This window comes from Salvia hispanica, chromosome 4, assembly GCF_029641045.1.
Source record: "Salvia hispanica isolate PSC_SH4W2 chromosome 4, Shi_PSC_v1, whole genome shotgun sequence".
Classification (NCBI taxonomy): Eukaryota; Viridiplantae; Streptophyta; class Magnoliopsida; order Lamiales; family Lamiaceae; genus Salvia; species Salvia hispanica.
The window spans coordinates 1472756-1500259 of NC_142695.1; the positions used below are offsets into that span (position 1 = coordinate 1472756).

At 36.6% G+C, this 27504-nt stretch overlaps 5 protein-coding genes across 5 annotated transcripts; 1 reads left to right on the plus strand and 4 right to left on the minus strand.

Moving 5' to 3' along the window:
* Window positions 1-1289: 1289 nt before the first annotated feature.
* On the minus strand, window positions 1290-3057 carry LOC148927006 (uncharacterized). Its single transcript, XM_089069891.1, has 7 exons — window positions 2995-3057; window positions 2828-2924; window positions 2551-2629; window positions 2246-2457; window positions 1897-2042; window positions 1693-1815; window positions 1290-1624 (listed from the first exon to the last, which is right to left on the minus strand). The coding sequence occupies exons 1-7, from the start codon at window positions 3046-3048 to the stop codon at window positions 1472-1474; spliced, it is 864 nt and encodes a 287-aa protein (XP_088926017.1). The 5' UTR covers window positions 3049-3057; the 3' UTR covers window positions 1290-1471.
* LOC148927007 (putative disease resistance protein At1g58400) lies at window positions 3046-8331 on the minus strand. Its single transcript, XM_089069890.1, has 4 exons — window positions 7314-8331; window positions 3651-5415; window positions 3266-3391; window positions 3046-3057 (listed from the first exon to the last, which is right to left on the minus strand). The coding sequence occupies exons 1-3, from the start codon at window positions 8311-8313 to the stop codon at window positions 3376-3378; spliced, it is 2781 nt and encodes a 926-aa protein (XP_088926016.1). The 5' UTR covers window positions 8314-8331; the 3' UTR covers window positions 3046-3057; window positions 3266-3375.
* Window positions 8332-9146: 815 nt separating this feature from the next.
* On the minus strand, window positions 9147-14873 carry LOC125196472 (Nucleotide-diphospho-sugar transferases superfamily protein). The gene is made up of 14 exons (XM_048095002.2): window positions 14538-14873; window positions 13399-13454; window positions 13129-13303; window positions 12637-12738; window positions 11820-11891; window positions 11290-11406; window positions 11091-11168; window positions 10853-10915; window positions 10685-10781; window positions 10408-10486; window positions 10103-10314; window positions 9754-9899; window positions 9550-9672; window positions 9147-9481 (listed from the first exon to the last, which is right to left on the minus strand). The coding sequence occupies exons 1-14, from the start codon at window positions 14637-14639 to the stop codon at window positions 9329-9331; spliced, it is 1575 nt and encodes a 524-aa protein (XP_047950959.1). The 5' UTR covers window positions 14640-14873; the 3' UTR covers window positions 9147-9328.
* Window positions 14874-20033: 5160 nt separating this feature from the next.
* Window positions 20034-21410, plus strand: LOC125191762 (6-phosphogluconate dehydrogenase family protein). The gene is made up of 2 exons (XM_048089175.2): window positions 20034-20672; window positions 20865-21410. Exons 1-2 carry the CDS (start codon window positions 20049-20051, stop codon window positions 21228-21230), a joined length of 990 nt encoding a protein of 329 aa, XP_047945132.2. The 5' UTR covers window positions 20034-20048; the 3' UTR covers window positions 21231-21410.
* A 120-nt stretch (window positions 21411-21530) lies between these two features.
* LOC125191761 (hexokinase-2) lies at window positions 21531-27125 on the minus strand. Its single transcript, XM_048089174.2, has 9 exons — window positions 26644-27125; window positions 24620-24767; window positions 24365-24547; window positions 24051-24125; window positions 23211-23366; window positions 23025-23123; window positions 22795-22925; window positions 22160-22241; window positions 21531-22074 (listed from the first exon to the last, which is right to left on the minus strand). The coding sequence occupies exons 1-9, from the start codon at window positions 26913-26915 to the stop codon at window positions 21724-21726; spliced, it is 1497 nt and encodes a 498-aa protein (XP_047945131.2). The 5' UTR covers window positions 26916-27125; the 3' UTR covers window positions 21531-21723.
* Between the last annotated feature and the right edge of the window lie 379 nt (window positions 27126-27504).

The following is a 27504-nucleotide window of genomic DNA, read 5'->3' on the forward strand; positions in this document are numbered from 1 at the left end:
GATCTTTTATCTTCACTTTAATATGTCATTATTTTTTCGGTAAGAAAAATCACTATCCAAAAAATGATAATAATTGGAAAATGATAAAATAAATTAATTAAAAAGAAGTAAAAAAACATTTTAAAAAATTTAATGCATGACAAAATAGAAAATATAAAAAAAAAATTAAACATATTAAAAGAATTAAGCTTTATAAGAAAATAAAGAAAAGATAAGAAAAATTATTATATCAATAGAATATTTTAAAAAATTATATAATAAAAAATTAGAGGCATTATATTTTAAATGCATTAGTAATAGTAATGGATAAAAATCTATGAATTGCTCTTGCTCGGATTTGAACCTGCGCCAGAAGTAAAGAGGCAATAACTCTCGCCACTGGGCCATTCCATTTATTGATTAAGATGAATCCTGTGTGTAATTATTGTGAAGGTTTGAGAGTACAGTTGTACCCATAGTTCTATTCTCCCTCCGCCACTGACAAAAGGACTATTTTATGGTTGCGCCTTCCGTTTTCTAATATCCTATCACATTAAAAGGAAATGTTGGAATAATATTTCTGCTGACTATTATCTCATTTTAATAATTATAATGAAATCGGGTTCGAATCCATCATGAGCCTGCCTTTAAATTTCTAGAACGGAGAAACTAGAAACATAGATAATAGTTGCATCTCTCAGTAATATAATCTAGCATTCTTTGATATCTCATTCATTCACCACTGACTCCAACAAATTTCCATAGAAACTTCATTTCAATACACCCCTTCGATTGGACATTTATTAAGAAGTGATTCAAGTAATTTCCTTAAAAAACTCCATTTCAATATACCTCTTGGATTGGACATCTATTGAAAAATGATGCTTAGTATTGATATAATTAGAAATCTCTATACGAAGTTATACTTCCACTGTTCCATAAAAATAATTACTAATGACATATTTTTTACGAAGTTATACTTCCATTGTTCCATAAAAATAGTTATTTTAATAATGACATATTTTTATCCAAAATTGTAAAAATAATGAAAAATTGATTCAAGATTTGCTAGTGGAAAATAGAGTCCATATTTTGACAAAGAAAAAATTGTCAACAACCAGGGTGAACTAATTTTGGAGAACAAACTGAAATAGAATAAAAACACCATTGTTTGGAGACATGAATATGTTTTACACTTCCACTCTCTGCATCAATATTTCACCAACAAAATACGCATAAACACCTTCCACAAAGAACTATTACTAATATTCATGCCAATCAAAAATGCAATATGTTATACTCCACTAGAGTATTTGAAATTTTGAACGAATAAAAAATATTACCAGGTTGCACAACATGAATACAATTACAAGAATCATTCACCAAACTCAAGAATCAATCGATTGGACTAATCTAAAAAGTAACAAATCATCCAAAGTCTAAAGTTGTGTAGCCAATCCAATAGAATTTCAATAATTTAAGAGCAGTCAGTCTATACATCATATTTCTTGGGCTGCCTCCAGTGAGCAAGTGTCCTGGACAAACATACCAAAAAAGAAGAATTGTTTTGAGCTCCTTTCTTCCCATACAAATGCTTCCCTCCTAAATCCGTAAACTTAGGCCCCTTATCCTTGCTTCTATCGATCTGCATCACAAACACGCTGCAACTTTAGGATGAATTTTCTAATACAAGGTGGTCTAAAATAACAGTACCTTGCTTATCTTCCCGTCCTTCAAGTGGTAGCGTATGCCTGACCAGTTGATGGACTGGCTAAAATGTGATCGGAATGCAGATATAGGGTAGAGAAAATTGTCCACCAGCATTGCGATAAATACCTGCTCCAAGCAGAATCGAGCGGTTATTCCAGTTGCATAGAGCTATCTATGGTAAAACCAGGAATGAAGAGATGGACTTACGAGACACCAGTTGTAGGAAGCAAGTGATAGTGGTGGAGCCTCTGGGGATAATAAGTTGCAAAGCTGCACCTCTATTCTAGTCAAGTTCCACATGGAAAGAAGTTCGATAGTTGTGCATGTAGCAAGGCAACCCGCAAGCAACAATCCTGGAAAACAAAAACAGCAACAAGATTAACAAATAACTTAAATGCCAACTTAGCATAAGATCTCTGTCAAACTTTTCTGCAACCAATGCATTGCACTATATGTGTAAGAAGTGTTGTTTGAATGAATACGTATCGGCCTCTGGCCTTTGACTTTCACTAAGCACTTTGTATCTGATTTATTGACGAATGACATGTATACTCACCGGTAGATGGCAAAACAGCTTCGTCAAATGAATACCCATTGGAGTGAAATCTCAGAGCTGCTGCCAAATGTATTCCAGACATGACGAAAGGAGCGACAAATCCCCATGATAAGTAGCAGTGGACAGAAAATAGTGCACGATTCATAACCCAGTTGATTTTGGTCGCGTACGATTCCAAAACAAATGTTTGTTTTCTCAAATAGTTCCAGTACCTAGAGAAATAGAAGGTTAGAAAACCAACTGAGGCTAGAAGTTGCATTTTCTAATGACCAATATTCTCTCAGTTTGGAAATGTTGAAACAAACCTGCCAAAGTTAAGATCACTTCCAAGTGGATGGGGGAAAACAGCAACTGGTGGTGATGTAATCAGTCTCTTATGCGCCCCTGTATAAAATAATACGTCAGCAAACAAATATCCTTCAAATTCAAAGGTCAACTGCGCATCTATTCATTCAATAATAAAGACTAAAATGCATAGCTTAGTTGTCTAGGATAAGCAATACATATAAACAGTATGCAGCCTAGCCACACACTCAAACTAAGATAGTTGAAGATTCAGGGACATGAAATGTGTAACCTCACCTGCAATGGCAGCAAGAGTCATGTCATCTGAATAGCCACCATCCTTAAGGTCTGAGACAACATTATGTCGATTGGTTCTGAAATCATCTGCATGCATCTGCAACTCAAGTTATTAAGTTATTTGAAACATGGAGTAATAATTTGATTTTTTTTATAAGGCTTCTCACCATCATACATCCTCCCCACAAAAAGAACGTTCTTCCTCCAGTAGCAAATCCCATAGAACAAGGCTATATTTACAAAGAAGATCATTGTTAACATTTCTTCTCACAACCAGAAACTGAATATTTTATTGATGGTAAATAATAGATATTACAACCAGCAGAGAAGAATCCAAAGACACCTGATATTCTGTTTCCTATGCAATTAAAATAACTCACAAACACTCTTCAATAATCCGAAACAAATAAGAAAATTACGAATGATCTTGAAGTTTACGTGGTAGACAAAGTTGCATTGTGGGCGGCTTGGAAGTGACTTTGCAGCCTCGGCTTGAGTCTCCCCTTCAGCGGATGAATGTGGAGTTCATGAACAAATTCCAGAAAGTCTTATGCATAAATGAGCCTATAATAGCAGAAGTTAGTTACATATAGAAAATTACGAAAGAGATCGACAAGTAAAGATAGATATCGTTCCTTATTTTACATTGATTTAATAGGTATCTAACTGATTCTTGATTGATCCCAAATTATGAAAAGTCCATTGATTTCAGATTTTTTATTCTAAACATATAGTAGCAGTTAGCTATATTGAAAACACATAAGAGAAACAAACTTTCTAGCCATTAACCAATATATATAATCTGTGGTTCCAAATTAATTACCTCAAAATCTTGACAGATGGCGCATAATCTTCTTCCTTTACTCTTTCCATGAATTCTCTTGGCATATCCAAGAAACTAATTTGTCGAAGAGTGGAGATGAATCTCAAACCATCAGGAACCTTCTCCAAATTGGGGCACGCTTCGATCGACAAGTAATCAAGTTTTGGCATTGCTCTTTCTTCCACTTCCCATTTCTTTAAATCACGCAAACCCCAGAGATAAAGGTTTTTGAGCTGTGGGAATGAATTTGAATGGCAAATTAATGTTTCTGTCACCGTGACTCCCTCCAACCAGAGAAATTGCAGCGTGGGATAGTTGCCAAACTCCATCATGTCTACCTTAACTGTACAGTTATAGACCGTCAAACCTACTAAACTCTGACACATGCCTTGTCTGTAGTATGGGAAACTGCCACTCATATTACATCTCTCCATCCTCAAAGTAATCAGCGAAGGAGACACTAGTCCATCATTTAAAACATCTCTACCTTTCTCTGAACTTAAATCACATCCTTCAACCTTAAGACGAGTCTCACGTAATTGACTATTTCTGTTGCCCAACACAATTGACAAGCTATCCACGTCGCAAACTGTTACACTTAGAGACTGTAGACTGATCAATTTGGGGATATCTGCAATGCAAGCAGTCTCACTAATGATACTTTCTAGTGTCTCCAACTCATGTAGCCCATCTAGTCTTAGTTTCTCCCCTCCAATCACTTCTATTTCTTCATTGAAAAACAGATGCTTTAGTCTTTTCATCTTCCAAAGCACATTTGGCAATCTAATAACAACCCCAATTAATACTCGCAAATCTAAGGTCTGCAAGTATGGCAGGCTGCATATAGACTCTGGTAGCTTATTCACTTTAGACCCATTCAAACTCAAGTATCTTAAATGAATTAGTTTACCCACTTTGTTTGGTAACTTTTTCTCTTCAAACTCACAGCGTTCTACCACAAGTATCCTCAAGCATTTCGACATCTTAAAGTTAATCGTACTCTCTTTGAAGACAATTTGCGAATCAGATAAATTACCTTTATTAAGAAGCACAAAGGATGTAAGATCTTTATTATCCTCTAATCCAGATATAGTTGAAACACTATCATTGTCAATATTGATGGCTAATCTGATTATGGAATTACCAATGGATGGAGGTAGTGCTAACCTTCTTTCGGAGGTACGAGTTGGTGAAGGAATGACATTCAGATATTTGGAAACATCAATGTGTTTAAGAAAGTGTTTCTCTTCAGCTTTAGAAGTGCATAGATCATGCATCAGATCATGAAGCCGACACGAATGAAACTTGTCACATGGAGTCTGGAAGACTGTTTGATGCAGTTGAACCATAGACCTCATAGCAAGTTCAGTTAGATATCTTTGGGCAACATCTCTCAGAGTCTCGTTAGGTCCTTTATCTTGGTATGAAATAAAGCCTTCCGCCATCCACAATAAATACAATCTCTTTGTTTCTATCTCTTCATCCTCAGAAAAACATGCTAGATAGAGGAAGCATGGTTTCAGGTAATAAGGTAAAGCATCATAGCTCAACTCCAACACCTGTTTTACTCTTGTGTATTGCTCAACACCTTCTCTATGTCTCAAATATAATTCCATGCTCTCGTTAACCCTTCTCCATTCCAGTAACATGTGTTCTTTTTGGCGCAAAATCCCTCCAATAACGCAAATTGATAGTGGTAACCCTTCACATTTCGATACAATTACTCTTCCAATATCTTCAATTGATGATTTTAATTCTGCATCAACTGTCACAATATACACAAAACAATAAGATGAACATTTTTACTCCCTCCGTCCCACAATAGGAGCCACATATGGTATGAGCACGAATTTTAAGAAATATAAAGAATACTGGGTTGGAGAAGTTAGTATAATATGTGTCTCCTTTTTATATTAGTTTTATAATAAAATGTGAGTGAAGTGAGTGAGTGGAATATGAGACCTACTTACCATTTATAGTAAAAGTAAAATGTGATTCTTATTGTGAAATGAACCGAAATGGTAAAATGTAACTCTTATTGCGATGAATGGAGTATTTTTTATTGCATCTTATTGAATTAAGTATTCTTGAAATCGAACATACTCCATTTAATTGTTGCAATCTCAAATGTTGGTTGTGGTGCCTCTCTAATGTATTGTTTTGTTAAATTTCTGTACCTAAAATAACTCATTTTACTAGTCAAATTTATTTATTTAATTTCTCGATAAAATGAAATACTAATAAATTAAACTTATTTTATTAAATTTTGGCAAGTAATTAATTAACTTAAAAAAATTAAAAAATCATGGGCTAATTTTTAAGAATCCATTAATTAAATTATGTAAACCATTAAGTTAAACCTAATATTGATATGTTAACTAGCTTAAAAACACAATACTATTATTTTGTGCCTCCATCGTTGTTGTTCTTTTGCAAGTTTTTCTTTTCCATGACTTCTCTTCTATGTTTATTCTCACCCTCTTTCATAGTTTGATATACTATATAGAATGAATTAGGTAGAGGTGGCAAAATGGGTAGTAGATAACGAGTAATTCTCATCCCGGCCCGATATCCGTCGGGTATCAAGTACCCGCTACTCGACAACGACAAGAAACGAGGAGGGATCGGGTAGTGTGTTTTAGAGTTTTGCAAGCAAAGGGTATACTTGATATCAATGCGGATATACTCATTAATCCGATAATACCCAATATTATTAGTATTAGTCATATATCATCTTTCAATACTTTATGTTACATTATTGTTATGAGACTCACTGGGAATAAGCATAGGTGGAGAATTCTAAATAAGCTACCGAAATATATACTATAAGTTGGGGGACATTGTTGGCTATTATTATTGGAGACAGAATATTTTAATATTTTTTATACATGATGGTATCTTGTTTTTCTTTTTTCTCACAATAATCAAATCTTAATAATAGTAAAGAACAGGCAGAGGACATGTGAAAAGCAAAGGTTCAACATTCTTAGTGGTTTTATGAACCTGACTAACTTTTGGTTAGAAGCACTTTCTGTGCACGATTGAAGGGTCAGAAGCATACTCAGACTTGGAAATCTCACATCATCAGGTATAGAAGCATCAATTTCGGATTGGGTATCCCCAATGTCGGGTATGGGATATCCGACACGGGTATTGGGTAATCCCGGTATGTTGCAGAACGGGTATTCAGACAATAAATTTGGCAGAAATCGGGTACGGATACCCGACTTTTCAAGTGCAGGTACCCGCGGGTAATCCGTTTCGCCACCCCTAGAATTGGGCTCAAGTGCAATAAACCAAAATATTAAAAACTGATTTGCATTTGTTACAATTGGAGTTATTTTGAATTTTGCAAGACCATTGCTGATGATATTAAGTCTTAATGATCATGATTTGTTTGAGTTAACACGGGAATAAGAAATTGGTTGATATGAGTAGAAAATGTTTCGAAAATTCAAACTTAGATCGAAAATTTAAGAATAAAAATTCAGAACCAAAACATTTGAAATATCTGAAAATTTGGAAAAGCTCCAACTTTAAATTAGAAAGAGAAATGTAACGAATCCTGACTAAAGTTTGTGATCAGACATCATTCAGAATTCAGAAATTATGAAATTAAAACATCGATAGAATAAGAGACTTAACAAGTTGTAAAAAACTGACCTGAAAAAAAATCAGCCATCTTTTGAAGTAAAGTCCAACCTTCATCTTCTGTAAGAAATTTCAACTTATGAGGTTCGGATTCTTGATTAGCAATATTCTGGGAGCGAGTGGTGAGAATCACATTACAATTCACCGGAAAAGCTTTCTTTATGATCTCCCAATCATCATTATTCCAAATATCATCAATCACCACCACACATTTCCTCTCCTTCGAAAAATTATGAATTTTTCTCACCAAGTCCTCAACTTCCATGCCACCAACCTGTGCGTTGCTATCAAGCTGTTTCAAAATATCACTGAACACAGCCTTAGGTTGAAACTGTTGGGTGATGCAAACCCATGCTCGAGTATATGATTGGAGGTCTGTGTGGTTGTAGACCTTTCTGGCAAGAGTAGTTTTTCCGAGACCACCCATCCCATATATCTTCACCACTCGCTGCTGCCTCTTTTCATCCTTCACCTTTGAGACCAAAATCTCGATGTCTCTCTCCATGCCCACGAAATGAGGCTCAACCTCATGACCATACGTCTGTCTCAACAGACGCTGCCGCTCCTCTTCCTGCTTTGAATGAGATGATGAGCTTTCTTGTCCCAACTCAGACTTTAACTCTTTAGTGAGTTTGTCGAGGGCAGGTATTATGTCACAAGCCCCTTTCCCAACCTGGTGGACACTGTAATACTCACACATGATGCAAATGTACCTTTTAAATTTGTCCTTGAGGCTCCTCCGCCCTTCTTCTCTTTTGGATTCAACTTGAACAGCATACGTTTCAAGCAGATTCTCAGCTTTGAAAGCAAGATCTTTGAGTTGGGAAATGCAAGTCTTTAGAGTGGGAGAATCACGTCTCTCTCTGTCTGCTTTCATCAGCAAAGCATGTATGCTTTCCAGATCTCGTTTAACTTTCACAACATCACCGCCAACACTAAGCAAAAACTTAGTTTCATCAACCAGCAAATCACGAAGGGTTTCCAGAAACACATTTGCAACAAATTCCGCCATTCTCCTTTTGTCGGTTGCTTCTTGGTTTGAGTAAATTAGCGCAGATTAGAAAGTAGTGTTTAACTATACAAGTTGTGCACAGGAATAACACATGTTCACATGTATGTATTCACGGATTCACATTTAGGAGGTAGGCAAGCTTATTCAATTAGAAAGCTGTATCCAATAATATCTTCTGCACTAACCACGTGGTATGTCTGCTAAAGATACTGTTGGAACATGTAAAATAAAAAATTTGGGGATAAGAAGTGTACTTGACCTGTCAAGAGCAGAGATCATACGCCTAACTTCTTACACTTAGGAGGAGGTGTTCAACTGGCACGCTATTATTTGAAATCATTCTTGTTATTAGTATTGTTTCGAGTATTTTTGGTGCGTGTCTTTTCCTTTATTTTGAGATGGTCATCCTGACATTCATTAAAACTTTTAGCGAGTGTTTATCCTCCATCAGTTCTTAAAAAATACTCCACTCCACTAGAATGGATACTATTTTGGATTGTTCCCCAAAATTAGATCAAGTTTAATCAATTACATTCCACTAATAATGTGGATCATACAATCAATTAAAACTACTTTGACCGCCTTTTCTCCATCTTCATATCTCTCTCACTTTACCAATTGCAAAGTAAAATTTGTATCATTATAAATTTGTCTATTTTTTAAGGACAGTAAGAACACTATTGTTTGGGGACGGGGGAGTACATATAGATATAAATGTGTTCAACTACGTGCTTCAGTATTGCACCAACAAAATACGCATAAACACCTTCCACAAAGAACTATTACTAATATTCATGCCAATCAAAAATGCAATATGTTATACTCCACTAGAGTATTTGAAATTTTGAACGAATAAAAAATATTACCAGGTTGCACAACATGAATACAATTACAAGAATCATTCACCAAACTCAAGAATCAATCGATTGGACTAATCTAAAAAGTAACAAATCATCCAAAGTCTAAAGTTGTGTAGCCAATCCAATAGAATTTCAATAATTTAAGAGCAGTCAGTCTATACATCATATTTCTTGGGCTGCCTCCAGTGAGCAAGTGTCCTGGACAAACATACCAAAAAAGAAGAATTGTTTTGAGCTCCTTTCTTCCCATACAAATGCTTCCCTCCTAAATCCGTAAACTTAGGCCCCTTATCCTTGCTTCTATCGATCTGCATCACAAACACGCTGCAACTTTAGGATGAATTTTCTAATACAAGGTGGTCTAAAATAACAGTACCTTGCTTATCTTCCCGTCCTTCAAGTGGTAGCGTATGCCTGACCAGTTGATGGACTGGCTAAAATGTGATCGGAATGCAGATATAGGGTAGAGAAAATTGTCCACCAGCATTGCGATAAATACCTGCTCCAAGCAGAATCGAGCGGTTATTCCAGTTGCATAGAGCTATCTATGGTAAAACCAGGAATGAAGAGATGGACTTACGAGACACCAGTTGTAGGAAGCAAGTGATAGTGGTGGAGCCTCTGGGGATAATAAGTTGCAAAGCTGCACCTCTATTCTAGTCAAGTTCCACATGGAAAGAAGTTCGATAGTTGTGCATGTAGCAAGGCAACCCGCAAGCAACAATCCTGGAAAACAAAAACAGCAACAAGATTAACAAATAACTTAAATGCCAACTTAGCATAAGATCTCTGTCAAACTTTTCTGCAACCAATGCATTGCACTATATGTGTAAGAAGTGTTGTTTGAATGAATACGTATCGGCCTCTGGCCTTTGACTTTCACTAAGCACTTTGTATCTGATTTATTGACGAATGACATGTATACTCACCGGTAGATGGCAAAACAGCTTCGTCAAATGAATACCCATTGGAGTGAAATCTCAGAGCTGCTGCCAAATGTATTCCAGACATGACGAAAGGAGCGACAAATCCCCATGATAAGTAGCAGTGGACAGAAAATAGTGCACGATTCATAACCCAGTTGATTTTGGTCGCGTACGATTCCAAAACAAATGTTTGTTTTCTCAAATAGTTCCAGTACCTAGAGAAATAGAAGGTTAGAAAACCAACTGAGGCTAGAAGTTGCATTTTCTAATGACCAATATTCTCTCAGTTTGGAAATGTTGAAACAAACCTGCCAAAGTTAAGATCACTTCCAAGTGGATGGGGGAAAACAGCAACTGGTGGTGATGTAATCAGTCTCTTATGCGCCCCTGTATAAAATAATACGTCAGCAAACAAATATCCTTCAAATTCAAAGGTCAACTGCGCATCTATTCATTCAATAATAAAGACTAAAATGCATAGCTTAGTTGTCTAGGATAAGCAATACATATAAACAGTATGCAGCCTAGCCACACACTCAAACTAAGATAGTTGAAGATTCAGGGACATGAAATGTGTAACCTCACCTGCAATGGCAGCAAGAGTCATGTCATCTGAATAGCCACCATCCTTAAGGTCTGAGACAACATTATGTCGATTGGTTCTGAAATCATCTGCATGCATCTGCAACTCAAGTTATTAAGTTATTTGAAACATTGGAGTAATAATTTGATTTTTTTTATAAGGCTTCTCACCATCATACATCCTCCCCACAAAAAGAACGTTCTTCCTCCAGTAGCAAATCCCATAGAACAAGGCTATATTTACAAAGATCATTGTTAACATTTCTTCTCACAACCAGAAACTGAATATTTTATTGATGGTAAATCATAGATATTACAACCAGCAGAGAAGAAGTCAAGAATCAAAACCAATTAACATGATCACCAAACTAGACGACAAGAAAGCAGTCATTGAGGATTACTAACATACCATGTGATATTCATATATGCAGTAACTTCCTAGACTTCCTGATGGCAAATCAAGAGGATATCCAGTTTGAATGAATATCTGAACATTTTCCAGACAACAAAAAAAGTTAATTGAGCAAATGAGATTAGCAGCATCAGTCATAAGGAGATACAAAACAAACAATTTAGCAAATTGAGTAAAGTTAAATGTATAATTATACATCTGGGTTCTTTATCATTTCAGCAGTGAGGGCTCCAATTGAGCCAGGATGCAACCTGACATCATCATCTAGAAACAACACATACTTGCTCTCTTTATGCATATTCTCTACTCCAACCTGTAAAATTACACTGTACAATGTAAATAACATAACTGATGGAATGCTGAACCCAGCTATATCCATAAAGTATAAAACGGGTATTAAAAAAAACATCCAGTTTTCTTTGTTATTTCTTCTGGTTTTTTCAGAAGTTGCTGAAGAAAGTAGTATGTCAAAAAAGGGAGTTGAAAACTAAAGAATTTCAACAAGTGGCCTGGAAAGGTTTGCGTTTAATGCTGATGATTGTTTATCAAAATGATCATGAGAAGTTTGCATCATTGAAAACTAGAGCAATTTTTAAGTTTCTCAATGTTGTAAAACAAATGTTGATTGATAATCTTATAGTGAAATTTTTGGAGTCTGAGTTAAGAGCACGAGGAATAAGATGATGTGGGTTCATAAAATCACTAAACCAAAGAAATATTCTGTACCAACTGGTTATGAATTTTCTGGCTGCAGGTTGTTGAATGACCAGCCACGACAATTTTGGCATCAACATGATCCTGCAAGGTCATGCATCTTAATGTAAGAAACATATTTAAAACTGTATGGCTAGGCAATGAATATAGTATACAAATCAATTTATGCAGAATATCTAGTGCAGATAATTAATATCTATCAGGTCGAGGGAGATGCATCTGATACTTATTTAATCAGAACAAGAATAAAAGATCTAAAATCAAAAGCATATGTCCATCTTAGGAAGACAGGAAAAGGCACAGATCTAGGAATGATGTTTTGTGCACATTGAATACATATAATATCTACAAAAAGTAGTCATTCAGTTTCGAACAAATAAATAATAAACTAAAGGCGAAGCATATTGACGTAAAGCAGATATTGATTTCTGCAATCATTGTCATTTTTGCATGCAACTGAAACTCATGTAGAACAGATAATTCAGAAGTTGACCATGACCGAAATTGTTGAAATTTAACCTCAAGTAGTACTAATGTACAATAAAGCATAAATGACCACAACATCATGGGAAGGTTGAAATACTAGAACTGAGAGTTGTTGTCACGTAGAGATTTACTCTTGAATTTTAAGAAACTGACTAAACTGTAGAACCCCACTTGTCATCTTATGATCTTAAACAAGCAAATGGCTAGATACATTTCCAAACCGCGCGGGTAGAAATAGAAAATGCATCCACCCACTCGGTAAATTGCCTTGACAGGCTCAGTTAGGAAAAGAAATAAAATGAAAGAGGATCTTATATGTCAATAAGGCATGGGAACAACAGACCTGATAACTCTTTAATAGTTGAGAGACCGCAAGGTAAGCACGGTCTTCCACACTTTCCACAACAAAAAGAAATTCCACAGGGCCTCCATATAAAGTTGTAATCTGTAATACCATAAACCAAAGTAAAAAATTAAAGCAACACTTCTAACTCTGTTACTAAAAATTCAGAGAATTAATAAGGCTAAAGTTCAAAGGCCCAAAACTTAATTTTAAAACTAACAGAAAACAGCAAAGGGTGCCGAAGAGGAACTAGAGAAGAGAAGCAGCATATATAGCAGAAAGCACTGTTAGTCCATACGTATCTTCAGTTCATTCACTTGCTTTTTACTTTGATGTTCCATTATAATTCAAAAACATTAACCTAAACTATAGTAGTTCATAGTAACTGTATCTACATAATTTCAAATGAATACTATTACCAGTATGTGCAAATACAATGAGATTGCTTCAACCACCTACTAGGCTGAGTTAAGAGCTTTGCAGATAGTTCACCTGACTTCTCCAGTTATGCAGATTATGTTCCCCGAAACCCTTCAAAGGCATTACAACTGAAACTCTTGGCAAGTTGACCTGAATAGAGTGCTCCAGCTCATTAATATCATAGCAAAGAAAAGCAAAGTGATTGCCACGTTTCATGCTTTCTTTTATCTTTCTTATCTCTTTATTCCTGCAACAAGAAATTGCTGTTAGCATTATAAAAGAGCCTAAAAATGAAAGTTCTAATCAGTAGTAGAGTAACTGCAGTCCGAAGGTTGTCATTACCTGACATAAGAAGCCAAAACCCAGCCAAGGGCAAGCAGTAAGCAAATGAAAAAGCCCTACAAGCAAGGAAAAAAGATCTGATTTATCCCATTGTAGCCCATGCAAAGCCAGACTCTAGAAAATTTAAGTAATAATGATGCTGCGATCGAGAGAAGTTCTACAATTTCACATTTTATTTAAAGCAGAAAGAGCAAACAAGCGAAGTTACACAACAAATTTCATGTCAAAATTTTGACACACATTACTGGGACAGATAATATTGCAACCCCGTTTCCTTTTTGGAAAAACTAAGGTATAATAACAGGGTGTTTCAACAAAATGCACAGAATAACTAACTGACTTTGAAGTATGTTCAATCAATTGTAATTTGAATATTTTCTCACCAAGTCTTCAACTAAAAGCTAAACCATTGCTATTCTAGAAGTCTAAAACTCAACAGTGAATAAAAAACGCCCAGATTGACAAATAAGTATAACATGTAAACTGCAAGCATTGTTAACATTGATTATTGTGAATAATTTCAGTATAGGATCCCAAGAAAAGTACTAGCTATTAACTCGAGCTCCTTCGGCCTTGTAGCTCCAAATTCGAAGGAGGACAAAATCTCTCAGTTACAGTAGGTATCACATAATCAGAAACTAGTCTTCGACATTTGTATAACCCTTCACCATCACCATATCACCTACGCGAGAACTCTGCCCATGGGAACAGGGCAGAGCGCTTCAGTAAAGATTATAATCGCAAACCTACTTTCGCAAAAGCAAAAGTCTACTTCCGAATCCATATAGTCAAGCATCCAGCACCACTGTGCCTCTATCTACCTCTAGAAATATTTGGCATAAATCATGGATAACATAACAATTCATTTAACAGCAACCTGTAAGACAAACTAACACAAAACTTTTAACGTCTCAAATCTCAAAATCCAGCTAATTTGAACTCATTTTAAGAAGTACAACTGCTACTATGAGTACCATTCACTAGCTCAAATCAATCAACCTCAATGAATACACCTTTCCCGATCCAGAATACAAAAATGAGTAGATAATCCACACTCCGATAGTTCAAAAAATCAGTCACAGTTGTTTCCTCAAATATTCAAATAAAATTTCAACAAAAAAAAAACAGTAGTAGCTCACCTGGATCTGAATAAAAATTGCAATTGGACTGCATAAACCTCTGCTCGCGGCGAATAACAGAGAATCAAACGACCGCATTTCCGTTGAAATGAGGAAATCCATAAATCTAACTTGGATTCCTCCCCTTGGTATCTCAAATCAAGCAGCGAGCACAATGTGATGCCCTAAATTTCAGGTGAAATGGAAAGTATACATACAGGTGTATGTGCACACACATAAGCTTAATCTCTCTCCCTCTCTCTCCCTAGATCGCCGAGGATTGGATGAGAAAGTTTGAAACTCGGTGATAGGAGAGAGAGAGAGAAGAACAGTAGAGAGAGAAAGGAGAGGGCAATTTTAAGGAAACCGCGTAATTTTATAGTGGGACGGATTTGTTTAGAGGGAGAATATCAATTGTTTTCCAATTTAATTTTTTTTATTTCCTATTTGGGTTGGTCCGCAATTTGGATTAATCGATAATATGGAATCTATTTGGGTGAAAATATTTTTCAGAGAATTTCAAAATGGGGAAGGAGTGACGTGGCGGTCGGAAAATTATGTGTGGATGAACGGCCGGCGAGTTGAATGATGTCGTGGGTTGAAATATAAAATGTCAACGTTGTTTAATTAAATAAAAAAAAATTGAATTTTATAACATTGTTGTGCGATTCATGGCTTTCTAACGCGATTCTCATTGCAATGCTCGTGTTAGGGTTATTGTCGCGTCAAATTGTACCATAAACCACCGAATTTGAGCTGTCGATGGTCTCCCTATCAATTTTAACTTCATGCGTTGGGATTTGAAACTGTAATGTCGCATCCTTAATCATGCTATGCAGATCCTTGCACCGAGAGTTTTTTTTTAATATCGGTTGGATTTTTTATTATTTTGATGTTGATATTTCAGCATCGGTAATGTTGCTCTTCGTTCAAGGAGGAGGATATTGTGTGGCGGCAACTCAATTCAGAGGGATGGGTGACAATGGGCTACTTATATATGATATGCAAATCCGACCATCATGAAGGTGAAGCCATGGTTGCGAAAGATATAGTTTAGCTCCAATGTAAAATTTCGATGGAACGTTGTTGTTGTTGATGAAAAGCATATGGTGGATCACGGCTAAGACCATAGATTGATTCTTGGATTAGATTAAGGCTATTTTTGCAACTGCATAAACCAAAACGATCTCGTTAAGTAACTTATATGTCACCGAGTGTGCCTCGTTACTAATTTAAGATATATATTTGTCAACTGAACAATTTTATACACATCATTATCATAATATTTTATCATATAATAATTGTGAACAATATTAAATCTTCGTAATTTCTCCTGCCAGTTTTCAAGATTCATTTAACAAATATTCTTATACTTTTCATACATTTTTTCCTTTTTGTGTGTGGGGTGGTATTGTATAGCAATAATGGTGAAGGAAGATGCTAATTTATGCTTCGAATCATCACATGCGCTGTCATTTTCCATTCCAGCCCATTGCACATGTTATTTTATTTATTTATTATACCCATTTTAAATTATAATCCCGCCTAATTTAAATCGAATTTTAAAATATGGAAATAGGGATTGTTCCGATTTCTTACAACATATCCTTGTTGAACAAATAATTGTTTCGTTAATAAATTACTACTATTTCTTGTTCAAACTAAGTATAGCCTTTTATTACAAGATTTATCTTGATGCCGAAATCGTACAAGTATTATTTTATACCATTTCAGAATATCAAAATTAAGTAAGCATGACTATGAAATATTTTTTAAATAAAGTGATAAAGTATTTGTGGTATTTATTTATTTAATTTCGAGTTTAATGAACCTATGAATAAATTGAATTTATTGAAACTGCAACGGGATGCCTCTGCATTTAATGCAAAATAAATACCACTTAATGATGTTCCATTTTTAACATAAAATTTTAGTCAGTCTGCGGTGGTTGTGCTATGTATAGCGTGTGATTTAAAATAATAACTGTATTAGCATAATTAAATTCATAAATCTAATAGTATATGATTGAAAATGAACCTAACCCACAAAGTGGTACAATCACAAAATCAAGAAACTAAAGTTAGTGACATCGATGTTTGATGTTATTACAATTATATATATACACCATATTGCTTGTTGGGTTCATTTATATGATTTGCCTTCGGATGAGTCATATATTATGTGTAAAATCAATATAGCAACAAGACAAATTAATTTTTATTTGTTATTTTGACAGTGGGATGATATGCATGGTCCATCGTATCACTAATATGATTAAAAATTTTAAATTTATAGACCATAAGTATATATGAAATTACAATCAATTATGGTTTTAAAAAAAAAAACAAAAACAAAAAAAAAAAATTAGAACATACTATTATTAGAGATTGAATCAATATAAAAAATACAAATATATTAATAGTACGACATGATTAAAATATCAAATTGGTTGAATACAAAATCAGGAGGAATAATTTATTGTCCAAATTCACTCAACAACTTTCATTGTTCAATTATATTGATAGAATATTCCATAAATATCCCTAGAATCAATAGAGAGTATGTTTGCTTAAGGACATATGTCACCTATTAGTATAATTTTTTATTTCGAAAAGCTATCTAATAGTACAAGATGTCACATGAATACATGATAGTATATCTTTGGAGAAGAGACGTATAAAATTTGTTTTTTCAATGGTTGAGAATTTTTAAATGGAATTTTATTGATAGAAAGGAATAAACCTATTTTCTAACGTTTATTATTAAGTGCAACAAATGCACCCCGTTGTTATTTACATTTGAGAAATCAAATATGGCAATGGTATATCATAGTCTATATATAATAAAAATTTATCGGATAGTGAAATAATAAAACTGAATTTTCTAGATTTCAGAAAAAAAATTGTATTTTATATAAACTGTCTTGAAATTATGAAAATGTAGTACTCACTCCGTCCCGCTTTAGCAGTCTCATTGACTTTTCTGCCTTCTTTTTGTAAAAATGATAAAAAATAGTTAAAGTGGAGAAATGGTAAAGTAAGAGAAACAATAATGTAGATAAGACTCTTCTCTATATTATTCTCTCTCTTAATTTACTTTTTCTCATCTTTAATTATTTTTTATCATTTTTACAAAAAGATAGGCAGAAAAGTCAATGAGACTGCTAAAGCGGGACGGAGGGAGTATTCTATAAAAAAAAACTACTAGAGGCTGCACTATTAAAGAAACTAGATTATGAACGGTTTATATGTACACTTAATTTGATTACTTTAATGATAAAGAGATTTGTCTCGAAAATTTAAAAGGTCAAAACCTTGTTAAAATTGTCTTAAGACGTTGAAGATAGAAGTAATGTATTAATATAATTAAACCTTGATTACTTTAATGATAAGAAAGATTCCAACTTTTGAGAAGAATTTGAAAGTCCCATAATTATTTTTCAAATATTTCTCTAAAATAAGAAAGTAGAATAAATAAATAATTCAATTCTTTAGGACAAGCAAAGTAGCTGTCTATTATCTGGTTGATTGCACAATGCAACCCAACTTGCTATTTGGCACTCGAAAATGGGGCCGGCACATAGTTTGTTTTATATATATATATACATTTATTAATAGTATGTATACGTGTTAATGTGATTATTTAAGACGTGACAATGGTGTATAACGAACTAAACAAGCTAATGTTTGAGATTGTAGACATCAAAGTGTCCACCAAAAAGATCATACCATGTGAAATATCAGGTTTTTTTTGTATCATTGCATAGATTCATTTGGTTTTATAATTCGATCAATGAAAATGTTGCCACATGTGTTTGCATTTCTTGAAAATAATCTTTGAGTCTTTAACAACTACTATAAAGAGCATCTCCAGTGCACGGATGTCCCATTCGGACATCCACTAGAACTTCCCAAAAACACCTTCTGCCACGTCACTAGGACTTCTCATCCCACTGCCACGTCACTAGGACTTCCCCAGCACAATCAGCCCTTCCCATGCGGTATATAGAGTTTTTTTTTTGTTTTTTTTTAAAAAAATTTATAAAACTCGGACGTCCGCGGCGGACGTCCACCCGCTCGTCGCCAGGATATCCGAGGACGTCCGGTGTCCTCACGGGACGTCCGTGTCCGACTTATTTTGTTCCAATGGCGGACGTCCCGGTCCCCCGTCGCGGAAGTCCGACCGGACGTCCGCCATTAGAGATGCTCTAAGTCTAATCAAATCTCCAACAGTCAATGGAATTAATTGCATCCTCTTCAAGACCATAGAAATAGGATGATGTACTAATGACTAATCTGAATATTTGAATCGACTACTGAAATACTACTAGTATTAGATTCGATTCATATTTTTACTAAGGTCGATATATTTAGTATGTTATGAGATCCAATGCAGAGAATATTCCATCCTTGAAAAAAGGGACAAGGATGCTATTCGTCGTTTCTTTAGTCTTATGTGGTTTGAAAAAATAAAAAAGTTATGCAATGTCAAAATAGTACTATAGCGTTTAAATGTGTCTATTATTGTGTTACCAAATCAATGTTATTCGAGTGGTTAAATTAGATAAAATTGGTTTTTATAAATTTTTTTTTCTGATTTGATAAAGAAATCTAGTACTAATATGGTGATAATATCATATACTCCATTCATTCCCTATTTGTTTTTTCAACTTTCGTTGTTTTTTCTCAGTCTCTTAATTATTGTCCACTTTCACACTTTACCATAAATAATAAGCAGGTTAAACATTCCACTAACTCATTTCTAAATAAAACTCACATTCCACTCACTTTTTCAACTTATATGTTTCTTAACATTTCTTAACTCACTTTTCTTACATATTTTAAAACTCGTGTCCAATACAAAGTGCACTAAAAATAGGGACGGATGAAGTAGAATGAATTAGTCTTGACCGTCACAACGAAAAAGTTACTTTGACAATCAATAAAATTGGATAATCTGAAACTTATCCATCCGATAATCGCAACCGCAATCGAAGAGATGGAGCAGTAAAGGAGCTTAAGCTTCTAATCCAATTAACTTTTCAACCCATTTTCTATTAAGTATTCCCTCCTTTTTACCATAGTTGAGTCATTTTACTATTTCGAGAAGTTTCTTCATAGTTGAGTCATTTCCATATTTGGTAACTTTTTTTCTTTCTTACTTTACTCCCTTTTACTTTATTCTTTCTATTTTTTCATCTCTCTTACTTTTTTATTTATTTATTTGACACACCCAACATTCATTTCTAAAACTCCGTGCCCAAAAGTTTCGCTTCAACTATAGCAAAATGGAGGGAATACTAGGAATACTATATTCTTTGAAACTCGTGTAGAATCAAATTGTGACAAATTATCAGGGACGGATTGAATATGATTCTTGTCAGGGACTGATGGAATATTTTCTAAAATCGCTAACTAATGATTTAGTATTGATAATTTGGCAAAAAATAAATTAGTAATTATCTTTGAATTTACCAAAATACCCTTAGAAAAGTCCAAACCAACACATCATCATCATCACCTAATCAGAAAAATGCGCCTGTTATCCCTCCGCCGCTCACTCCCTCCCTCACTCCTCCTCCCCCGCCGCACCATGTCCTCCTCCGCCGCCGCCGCCCCCGTCACCCCCGCCGCCACCAAGCTCGGCTGGATCGGAACCGGCGTGATGGGCAGCTCGATGTGCTCCCACCTCCTCAAGGCCGGCTACGCCGTCACCGTCTTCACCCGCACCAAATCCAAGGCCCAAACCCTCCTCTCCATGGGGGCCCACTGGGCCGACTCCCCCAGATCCCTCGCCTCCCAATCCGACGTCGTCTTCTCCATCGTCGGCTTCCCCTCCGACGTCCGCCACGTCCTCCTCGACCCCTCCTCCGGCGCCCTCGCCGGCCTCCGCCCCGGCGGCGCCCTCGTCGACATGACCACCTCCGACCCCTCCCTCGCCGTCGAGATCCACTCCGCCGCCGCCGCCGGCGGCTCCTCCGCCGTCGACGCCCCCGTCTCCGGCGGCGACCGCGGCGCCCGCCTCGCCGCCCTCTCGATCTTCGCCGGCGGAGACGAGGCCGTCGTCACCCGATTGACCCCCCTCCTCGGCTGCCTCGGTAGGGTTTACTACATGGGCGGCCCCGGGAAGGGGCAATTCTGTAAATTGGCGAATCAGGTGCGGGGCAATTATATCGTCCATACAAAATGTTTCATTATTGTTTTACGGTAGTAAAAAAAATCATTTGTTACTAGAAATTTCATAAATTGTTTCATTTTCGGTACGTCTCATAGGTACAGCGACAAAATATATTAAATTGATACGTAAATCATGAAACAATGAAAAAACATTTTGTACTGATAATATTAGGTGACAATTGCGACGACGATGGTGGGATTGTGCGAGGGTTTGATCTACGCGCATAAGGCCGGTCTTGATTTGGAGAACTATCTCACCGCGATTTCAACCGGCGCTGCCGGATCGAAATCGCTCGACTTGTACGGCACGAGGATTTTAAAGAGGGATTTTGAGGCGGGATTCTACGTGAACCATTTCGTGAAGGATTTGGGGATTTGTTTGAGGGAATGCCAGAGCATGGGGCTGTCGCTGCCGGGGCTGGCCTTGGCGCAGCAGCTCTACGTGTCGCTTCAGGCTCACGGCGAGGGCGATCTGGGCACGCAGGCGCTGATTCTGGCCCTCGAGAGGCTTAACAACGTATCGATTCAGCCGATCTAAGCCGGTAAAGTTGGTGTTAATGATGGTGTTAATCATGAATGGTGTTCCTTTCTTTGTCTGTGTGATTTCAGTGTTATGCAATATGTAATTCATCAGAATAAAGGTTGTCACATTTATGTGAGAAATAATCACTGTAAGACGTTTCCTCTCCAATCAAAAACAGACTTCGTTGCTGCTGCAGCGTCGTGTGTTCATTGTGGCCGGGTGCACTGACGTTAGTGCACCCGTCGCCACATTTGAAGTAATGAAAATATTGCATAAAGCAAAAAAATAGAACAAATCAATAGTGTCAAAAGATACTAACAATGAAAATCAGTTTCTCATTAATTATTATAACTTAGGCCTAAAAATGATCAAATATTTGTAAATCCCTCAATTTATTCATCTCCTTCCATTCCACCGCTGCCTCTGTCTTCCTTTCAAAGGCATCCAAGTATATAGGCATACATAGTTCCCACAAATACTACAAAAACTAACCAGAAATTGTACACCTTCAAGATTCTTCTTCGACTTCGAGGTACTGCGAATGGGAGGCCGCCAGAAGGGCGGCTCCGATCCCCGACCCGTCGTTCGAAAGCTCGATCACGACGCTGTCCGAGACCTCTCCCAGCAGCTCGTCGAGCGTGGCCTTGATGCACTCCCTGAATTTGGTGTAGTGCTCGAACAATCCGCCGTCCAAAGCTATGACCGACCTCTGCTGCTTCTCTCCCTCTTTCGGGGCGTCCCTCTCCAGCTTCGTGAGGATGCCCACGATGCCGGCCGCGGAGAGGCGGGCCCCGCGCGTGGCGACGATGTCGCATATCGCCACGACGATTTTCCTCATTGTCAAGCAGGAGTTGGGTACCTGCCCATGAAGGGATTAAGAGTCAGCGAACTGCAGATATCGAGATGAAAGTACCTTAGTTTCGTACTCAGGAGGGAGCAAGTACCTCTAGGATGTCCTTCAGCTTGCTCCCGACAACCTTGAGATCGGGAGAGGTGTCGTGGTGCATAGCCGACATGTCGGGGGTCCTGCGTTGTGTGTAGCATTTGTAATTTAGCTATACATAGATAAAAAAAATAGGGCAAAATATAAAAAATCATGAAATTTGGTCAAATTTTAGTATGACCCGCAACGCTAAAAATCGGCCGAAAAAAACACAAAGTTTGATTTGTTCACAATATATCCCATGACAAGTAAAATTATACTATCTGATACGACAACCGGGAAATCATATGTGGATGTCACAACTAGTTAGTTAAATAATGTCATCTATTCATACAGAAAATGATGTGGATTGGTTGAAAAACATCCACAAATATATTGCAGCACGGGATCATTTCGTAAAGTCCAAACTTCATGGTTTTTCCGGCTGATTTTTAAAGTTGACAGACAAGAATTTGACCAAAGTCACAAACACTAGCAAGACGAAAGGGTGGTTTTTCCGTATTGGATTATAAATCGATATTAACATGTGAAATTAAATCTCAAGACGCCATACGAAAAATATAGCCCACAGCAAGAAACGAAAGAGACACACAACCGTTCAAGAATGTTTTTTCTATCTCGAGTGCCATTGCTTACCTCAGTATGAATGGGATATTGAGTTTGGGCGGGATTGTATCACCGAAAAAGGACGCCTTTTCAGCCATCGTGCATAGAACTATACGCACAATTTCTCCAAGATACATACCAGAAATCAACTTCTCGAAAATCTGCAGCAGCAAGAAAAACATAAACAGATGCCAAAATATCCTCAGTATATTACAGCTTTGGACAATGAAAAGCAATACAAATGTAGGTTAATCGAGTACCTGATCTCCAGGATTCAAACTCTCAGCATCGAGAGCGTAATCGTACACTGTAAGTGGAAGATGTGACGAGCGGAAATTACCCCACTCCATGTTTATAACCTCCAGTAAGAAGGAATGTCAGTAACTTTACGTATAGCTAGAATCTACCGAGTATTAATCGATGAAATCTTTTCAAAAAGCACCAACCATTTCTCCGCTTTTAGGTAGCAGACCCTGCCATTTTGGAATTGCATGTGCCCGTTCAACATAAGCAGCATTAGTTCCTGTCCCAAGGATCACAGCAGCAACGACATCCGGATTGGTGTATCGTCCTCCAGCTAAGGTTCCAACGGTATCATTGACCTGCAATGAACAAACGGGACGGGAATCTTCATAAACGCGCATATAAAAATGAACAATGTGACATTCACATTCATACATATTTAATACTCTCTTCGTTCAATACATCTAAAGTGTGATACTTTCTTTTCTCACAATATGAACCAACACCAAAGTGAGACCTATTCCACTCACAATATAAACACAAGATTTTTTTTAAACCCGTGCTTGAAAAAATTGCTGATTGTAGTCAGATATTAGCATATATAATTATCAAGTAATAACTAAAAACTACAAACCTAAAATATTATTACAATATAGTGAACATTAATTAGTTATCATTAAACAAAGAGAAACATACACTATTATAACCCAATATTAGCCCATTTTTCAATTTTAACTCAATAAAATGATCATGTAATAAAACGAAATTACATTAAAATTCAATGAATCAATCATTTCCAAACCTTACATGGTCAATGAATCAGCAAAGAAAGTCGACCCAATTCAGATTTAAAAAAAGAAAGAGAGAAAATAATGTCGATTCTTTGGGTGTGTTTTGTTAATACTTAATAGTTATTTACCAAGTTAGAATTGAAAGCATAGCTAGTCTTAGATTAGATTAGTGTATTTGCCTTACAAGCAGACAAAACAAACAAACAAACAAACAAACCAGGATCTCGTAACTCGTAAGGAAGAAAGACTCACCAATGCAGTCACACGCATATCAAGACCAACTCTTTCCATTGCTTTCGTTAGCTCTGCAACGACATCTTGTCCGATCTACGAAAAGCCAAAAAATTGATAATGCAACAGAACACTGATATCTGAAACAGATATATTTCTAGATTAATTGATTTAAGTAGATGTGGCAATTCGTATAAACAAGACATGTTTCTGGTTGACATGATAAGATTAACTAGATTAGTGGCAACATGAAGTCATGAACACATACTCGGAAAATTTTCTTTTCAACATAGTGACACTTTAAAGGTGGTTAAAGAAGGAAGGAAGAAACAAACCGCATCTTCGATAAGGAAGCCTTTCGTCCAGTTGATTAGGGTTCCTGATGCTAACGATAATTGTCGAACTGGGAAGGAAAAGGTGAAACCAAGCTCCCTTTGCCTTCCGGGTGGAAGATGAAAGTCATCGCCTTCTGTAGCAACAAATTTTGCTAGTGCCTCGGCAATGAAATCAAATAGTTCCTGAATTACAAAAGAGCATCAGCTAATGGAGATAATCAAAGTCAGCATTTCAAGCCACGAGAATGTACTCACATTACATGAACTTGTCATCAGCTGTGGAGGAATCGATACTTCATCAAACTCCTGCTTGATTGGATTGTCTTTGCCACCTAACTGGACTCGCATAACACGGAAGTTTGTTCCACCAAGGTCCAATGCATAGAACAATCCCTTTTCATTCCTGAACAGAAAATAGGGAATCACACCCTTGCCAGGCAAATCTTATTGCTCATATTTGCAAACTAAGCCACAAAAGAGAAAGGGAGTCTTTTTTTTTTGGATAGTTTCTTCTTAAGCTATGAAATTATACATTTTTTTTGGTTGACGTTATCATTAAACAATGACAGCACTGTTTACTAAAGCAAACTAAATGGACAACAGGACCACATGATTCATTCATCGTCAGTTCTATTATGATCTAACAGACTAATCATATAAGCACAAAAGACTACTTAAGTTGTCCAATCATGGATATTCAATGGATGTAACAAAATGCATAATTATGCTAAGTTAGCTCAGCTTACGGATTATAATTGTGGATTTCATAAGAACAGAAAGTACACAATCTCGAAAGAAGCATCATTTACTCTTTTACAGCAGTTTTCAAATGTAAAAAAAAGCAGAACATCCACTTCTATGATAATAAGCTTTAAAAAACTGAAAGCTTGAATTGGAAAAACTGAAAATATACAAAAAGAACAAAGCTACAAGCACTAGAAATGCAAAAGGTAAGGGAGGGTCCCGCCACCAATCCCAAACAGAAGAACACTACAACTCCAAATATTAGGTATGTGTCCCATGATTGAAAAGATTAAGCAAGAAATAAGAAGAAACAAACGTCTAAAGCACCATATTCATAGATCTCGGAAAAAACAACCATCATAATGAAAACGGAATGCTGATGCTTCTCGTCACAGGACTCCAGAGGATGACAAGTGACAACAAATCAAAAAGTTGAGATAAAACACAACGTGGAAGTGAATATGTTTATTAAGAGGTGTGGAGTCCTCTATCTCAAATGGAGAATGTTTACATGAAATCTGTCATGCAGCTTCAAATCCAAATTGATGAAGCATTTCATATTTCTATTCTCTAATTAATGATAGTGGTGGAGCACCACGAGGTAGGAAGACGTAGACAGACACGATGAGCATTATCTTGTTACTAGCCATACATTCTACTCATCATCTTTGTATCAAACTACAAAAACCAGAGCTATAATCATAGATCTTTGCCTAAACGATGATATAAACTTGGATCCACACAAATTACTAATCAGACACTAAACACCAAATCATGATCTGACTTGATAATCACTCTTAAACACCAAATCATGATAAAGAATGCCAATTTCCTAAATCTTAAACAAAACACACAACCTGACTTCAAATCCCTTTAACCATCACTCTTACACACCAAATCTCGATAAAGAAAGCAAATTTCCTAAACCTTGAACAAACCACATAATCTGACATCACTTCAAACCCCTTAACTATCACTCTAAAACACCATATCTTGATAAGCATCAAATCAATTATGCTAGATAGTAGATACAGATACACACTAACTCGGATCGACATATACTCACAACCAACTTTAGCACTCAAAACATTGCAGAATGGAGAGGATCAACAAGATAAAGAAACCAAATTTCCTAAATCTTGAACGAATCACATAATCCGACAGCACTTCGAATTCCTTAACCATCACTCTAAAACACCCAAATCATGATTATCATCAAATCAACTAGGCTAGATAATAGATAGAGACTTGGATCCCCATATACTCACAACCCAAATCATGATAATCATCAGAATGAGAGAATCAACAAGACAAAGAAAGCAAATTTCCTAAATCTGAACAAAACACACAATCTGACAGCACTTCAAATTCCTCAACCATCACTCTCAAACACCAAATCAGATAAAGAAAGCAACTTTCCTAAATCTTGAACAAAACACAAATCTCACAGCACTTCAAATCCCTTAACCATCACTCCAAATCACCAAATCTTGTTAATCAAATCAAATCAGAAAACACATTTGCTCACACCATACCCTGTGGGGAGGTTATCCACGTAGCTGATGAGCATCTTGAGCTTGCTGCCGCCCTCGATTGCGAGCCCGGCGTGCATCTCCACCATCATAGCATCGGCCACGCGGCGGAGCTTGGCGGTGGGAGTGGCGCACTTCTCCTCCAGCTCCCTCAGAACAGCCTCCGCCGCGGCCCACTTGCCCGAGCTCCTCATCCGCCGCCTCACCAACAGAACGGCGGCGGCGCACACCGCCGCCGTGCAGACCACCGTCGCCGCCACAGCTACTTTGCCCATCTCACCGGATTCGAGATTTACGGCCCAAGATCGAATCTTTTAGTTGTTTTTCGTGGTGGGTATCAGTGATTTCAACCTAGAGAGACGATTCGACCATTAGAGAGCCACCATGGCTGAAGTTAATGGAGGAAATTTATATGGGTTCTCGAGAGTTGGGAGGGATTTGTCTTCTAGTTTAAAGATATTTAGGAAATACACTATGGAAAAAGAAGAGGAAAATGACATTGATGAAGGGCAAGATCAGAACTTTATATATGCAATTTTTAGTCTTAAGATTTTCTTCAATTCTTAGGCAAAAATCAACCCAAAATCTCATCTTTATTTAAATTGGATGTTCTGTCTTTCACCTTATCCGAATCTGTAATTAATCCACTTTTTACTTGCAAATTGTAATATTCAGTCAATGGTTTGGGTGTTTGAAATCGAAACCTACTGAAATCCAAGATTAAACCATCTAATTTAGATAACAATATTACTAGTAAAAGATCTATTTTGATATGCCCAAAACGAATTTCCTTTTTTGGTTATTTCCCTTTTTTTTTCCCCTTTTATTGGCATCTTTTCTTTCTATTTTCCATATATTAATGAA

Excerpts from the sequence above, each read along its gene's own strand:
- LOC148927006 (XM_089069891.1), bottom strand. The coding sequence starts at position 3,048 with ATGGGATTTGCTACTGGAGGAAGAACGTTCTTTTTGTGGGGAGGATGT. Across the intron at positions 2,925-2,994 it reads TGTGGGGAGGATGTATGATG|ATGCATGCAGATGATTTCAG; the intron begins GTGAGAAGCCTT and ends CTTGAGTTGCAG. Across the intron at positions 2,630-2,827 it reads GACTCTTGCTGCCATTGCAG|GGGCGCATAAGAGACTGATT; the intron begins GTGAGGTTACAC and ends TATTTTATACAG.
- LOC148927007 (XM_089069890.1), bottom strand. The coding sequence starts at position 8,313 with ATGGCGGAATTTGTTGCAAATGTGTTTCTGGAAACCCTTCGTGATTTG. Across the intron at positions 5,416-7,313 it reads GATGGCTGATTTTTTTTCAG|TTGATGCAGAATTAAAATCA; the intron begins GTCAGTTTTTTA and ends ATATTGTGACAG.
- LOC125196472 (XM_048095002.2), bottom strand. The coding sequence starts at position 14,639 with ATGGATTTCCTCATTTCAACGGAAATGCGGTCGTTTGATTCTCTGTTA. Across the intron at positions 11,892-12,636 it reads AACTATTAAAGAGTTATCAG|GATCATGTTGATGCCAAAAT; the intron begins GTCTGTTGTTCC and ends ATGACCTTGCAG. Across the intron at positions 9,900-10,102 it reads AGCTGTTTTGCCATCTACCG|GATTGTTGCTTGCGGGTTGC; the intron begins GTGAGTATACAT and ends TTTGTTTTCCAG.
- LOC125191762 (XM_048089175.2), top strand. The coding sequence starts at position 20,049 with ATGCGCCTGTTATCCCTCCGCCGCTCACTCCCTCCCTCACTCCTCCTC. Across the intron at positions 20,673-20,864 it reads TCTGTAAATTGGCGAATCAG|GTGACAATTGCGACGACGAT; the intron begins GTGCGGGGCAAT and ends TGATAATATTAG.
- LOC125191761 (XM_048089174.2), bottom strand. The coding sequence starts at position 26,915 with ATGGGCAAAGTAGCTGTGGCGGCGACGGTGGTCTGCACGGCGGCGGTG. Across the intron at positions 24,768-26,643 it reads GTGGATAACCTCCCCACAGG|GAATGAAAAGGGATTGTTCT; the intron begins GTATGGTGTGAG and ends TTTTCTGTTCAG. Across the intron at positions 23,124-23,210 it reads TACCTAAAAGCGGAGAAATG|GTTATAAACATGGAGTGGGG; the intron begins GTTGGTGCTTTT and ends TTCTTACTGGAG.